The sequence below is a fragment of the Hordeum vulgare genome, chromosome 2H (genome assembly GCF_904849725.1).
Source record: "Hordeum vulgare subsp. vulgare chromosome 2H, MorexV3_pseudomolecules_assembly, whole genome shotgun sequence".
NCBI classification, from domain to species: domain Eukaryota; kingdom Viridiplantae; phylum Streptophyta; class Magnoliopsida; order Poales; family Poaceae; genus Hordeum; species Hordeum vulgare.
In genome coordinates, this window is record NC_058519.1 from 109995771 (window position 1) to 109999186 (window position 3416).

Consider the following 3416-nt stretch of genomic DNA (forward strand, 5'->3'; position numbering starts at 1 on the left):
TAGAGTTGGTTAGATGCATCTAACCTATCCAAAAAAACTAACCCATCCAAAAGGTGCTTACTTGGGTTAGAGTTAGGTGGGGTCCAGAAAAAGTTACTTTTCCCTCTATCTCCACCATACAAAATCCTAAATAAAGGAGCCAAACGATTGGAAAAAAATGCATTTATTGACAATCTAACTCTTCCATCCAAACACGCCTTTGATTAAAGTTAGTTTAGGGTTAGTCTAGAATTAGAATCTAACTCTAACCTCTAACCGAGTTAGAGTATCCAAACAGGGCTAATGATACTACTTTCGTAATGAATAATATAATAAGTTAGCATATAGGCTGCCTTATTAATTGACATGCATGAGTACATAAAGTAGTAGAATATTTAATATGAGTACGGTATCATAATATGATACCTCATCCTCTTTTTCCTCATTTAATTGTGTGTCACATCATCAAATAATCTTACTTTTTAATTGACATGCATGATACTCCCTTCGTTTTTAAATATAAATCTTTTTAGAGGTTTCATTAAAAGACTATATATAAATGTATATAGACATACTTTAGAGTGTACATTCACTCATTTTACTTCGTATATACTCCCTCCGTTCCTAAATATAAGTCTTTTTAAAGGTTCCATTAAAAGACTACATACAGATGTACATAGACATATTTTAGATTATAAATTCACTCATTTTACTTTGTATGTAGTTGATGAAACTATTAGGACAGAGAGAGTATTTAGGAACAGAGGAAGTAGTCCCTAATAAAGAATTTAAAAAGACTTATATTTTGGAATGGAGAGAGTATTACTTATAATACTCCAATTACGATCAGTCTCGGTGTCAAAGAAAATTCATTATTTCCCGTATCACGTTGTACGTACTAAAACGCATGGTAATAATTAAGAGAACTCATTTGCAATTTAAGTGTTTGCCTATTTAAATGCCCACTCCTTCTCATCTCAGCCTCACACCTTCGAACCCTTTCCTTGCAGGGAACTTCTCAAGAATCCCTCGGTGCCAAAGAAACAAAACTCCTCAAGAATCCCACGCCAAGCACTTACCATGGATCTTTCCATGGTTACCGGCCCGGAGGACTCCCTCCTCTTGCTCTTCCTCCCGGCTACCACCCTGCTCCCACCCCTTCTCGCCGTGCTCCTCCTCGCCGCCTCCCTCCTGTGGCTGTCACCGGGCGGTCCGGCGTGGGCTTTGTCACTCTGCCGTCGCCCGCCGCCAGGCCCACCGGGCGTGGTCACCGCGCTCTCCAGCCCCGTGGCGCACCGCGTCATGGCTACGCTGTCACGCTCCGTCCGCGGCGGCGCGGCATTGATGTCCTTCTCCGTCGGCCTCACCCGCGTCGTCGTGTCGAGCAGGCAAGATACGGCGCGTGAGATACTCGTCAACCCGGCGTTCGGCGACCGGCCGGTGAAGGACGCGGCGCGCCACCTCCTCTTCCACCGCGCCATGGGTTTTGCCCCGTCGGGCGACGCGCACTGGCGTGCGCTGCGCCGTCTCGCCGCGGCGCACCTCTTCGGCCCTCGCCGTGTGGCGGCCTCCGCACCCCACCGTTCCTCTATTGGGGCGCGCATGCTCGGCGACGTCGCCTCCATCATGGCCCGCCACGGCGAGGTCGCTCCTCGGAGGTTCCTGCACGCGGCGTCCCTCAACCACGTCATGGCCGTCGTCTTCGGCAAGCGCTACGACGACTTCACAAGCCAAGAAGGAGTCGTTGTGGAGGAGATGGTAAACGAAGGGTACGACCTCCTCGGCACGTTCAACTGGGCAGATCACCTGCCATTCCTCAAGTGCCTCGATCTCCAGGGCGTGCGGCGCCGGTGCAACAGGTTAGTCCGGCAAGTGGAGGCGTACGTCGGTAACATCATACAGGAGCACAAGGCGAGGCGCGACAGTGCATCAGGCATTGCGGATGAGCTCTCCGGCGACTTCGTCGATGTGCTCCTCGGCCTCGACGGAGAAGACAAGATGTCAGAGTCCGACATGATCGCCGTTCTTTGGGTAAGGCTCGGCGAAACTCTGGAGTACTCTACATTCTACAAGCATACCGACAAATAGATCCAGAGTACGACTGATTGCATTCAAGTCGTCCTCGTGCGTTTCTTAATATGGGTTGTACGTTTCAGGAGATGATCTTTAGAGGGACGGACACGGTGGCGATCTTGATGGAGTGGATTATGGCGAGGATGGTGCTGCACCCGGAGATCCAGTCGAAGGCCCGGGCGGAGCTTGACGCCGTGGTGGGCCGGGGCAGGGCCGTGACGGACGAGGACGTGTCGAGGCTCCCCTACATCCAGTGCATCGTCAAGGAGACGCTGCGCATGCACCCGCCGGGCCCGCTCCTCTCATGGGCGCGGCTGGCCGTGCACGACGCGCACGTCGGCGGCCACCTCGTGCCGGCCGGCACGACGGCGATGGTGAACATGTGGGCCATCGCGCACGACGCGGCGGTGTGGCCCGAGCCGGAGCTGTTCCGGCCGGAGCGGTTCATGGAGGAGGACGTGAGCGTGCTGGGCAGCGACCTCCGCCTGGCCCCGTTCGGCGCCGGGCGGCGCGTGTGCCCCGGGAAGATGCTGGCCCTCGCCACCGTCCACCTCTGGCTCGCGCAGCTGCTTCACCGGTTCGAGTGGGCTCCCTCGGGGAGCGTCGACCTGTCAGAGCGCCTCAAGATGTCACTGGAGATGGCCACGCCGCTGGTCTGCAAGGCCGTCGCTCGCTAGGGCCAGAGCTGCATGCTGCCGCCGCCGTCTACGTTACCTAGCCTGTCGGCGGCGGCGCCAGCGCCAGCGTTACTTGCTTTATTGCCTACTTTTATTGGCTAGCCGTTGGAGGCTAGCGTACCAGGGTCTACTTTTTGGTCATCTCCATGCACGGCTAGCTAGCTCTGTCTCGTGCGGCCGATCCGTTAGCCATTGAAGGAAGCTACTCCTATGGGTAATGGGTTACTCCTGCTCGAGGCCAGCAAGCATTCATGCATGCCGTCTTGATAGGGTAATTTTGGTCTTCTAGATGGGGAGTTATTAGTAATGTGTTTTTGTTGGGGAGAAGCATCTGGTGTCTGTGAGCGTGAGCTATCAACTGTCATGTCGTAGTCGTGTCGTGCGTCAAGGATATTACTACTCCGTGAGTGGTAGTAGTAGTGAGATTTGGATATTATTGAATCCGTGAAACATTTGTGCACTTTTGTTGATCGACGATTAGCTCTGTGTTGTTGCTGGTCAGCGCAAGGGTGAGATGGTTTGCGCGTAACGACTTGTGCATCAGAACTCGTGCCCGTGCATGTTAGTGTGCTCCACCTGCGCCTTATCAGTGATGTGTCATGAGGTTTTTGTGTTAAGTGTCAGAACGTTTTAATATTATGAGAGTATGTTTTAAGAGCATCTACATCCGGACCCCCTCAAATGATC

General features: G+C 52.6%; 1 protein-coding gene across 1 annotated transcript; it reads left to right on the top strand.

Moving 5' to 3' along the window:
* The first annotated feature begins 966 nt into the window (after nt 1–966).
* LOC123429720 (cytochrome P450 78A5-like) lies at nt 967–3199 on the top strand. Its single transcript, XM_045113727.1, has 2 exons — nt 967–2010; nt 2136–3199. Exons 1-2 carry the CDS (start codon nt 1060–1062, stop codon nt 2727–2729), a joined length of 1545 nt encoding a protein of 514 aa, XP_044969662.1. The 5' UTR covers nt 967–1059; the 3' UTR covers nt 2730–3199.
* The last annotated feature ends 217 nt before the right edge of the window (nt 3200–3416 follow it).

Coding starts and splice junctions, on each gene's coding strand:
- LOC123429720 (XM_045113727.1), top strand. CDS start 1,060: ATGGATCTTTCCATGGTTACCGGCCCGGAGGACTCCCTCCTCTTGCTC. Junction 2,011..2,135: donor ACATGATCGCCGTTCTTTGG/GTAAGGCTCGGC, acceptor TGTACGTTTCAG/GAGATGATCTTTAGAGGGAC.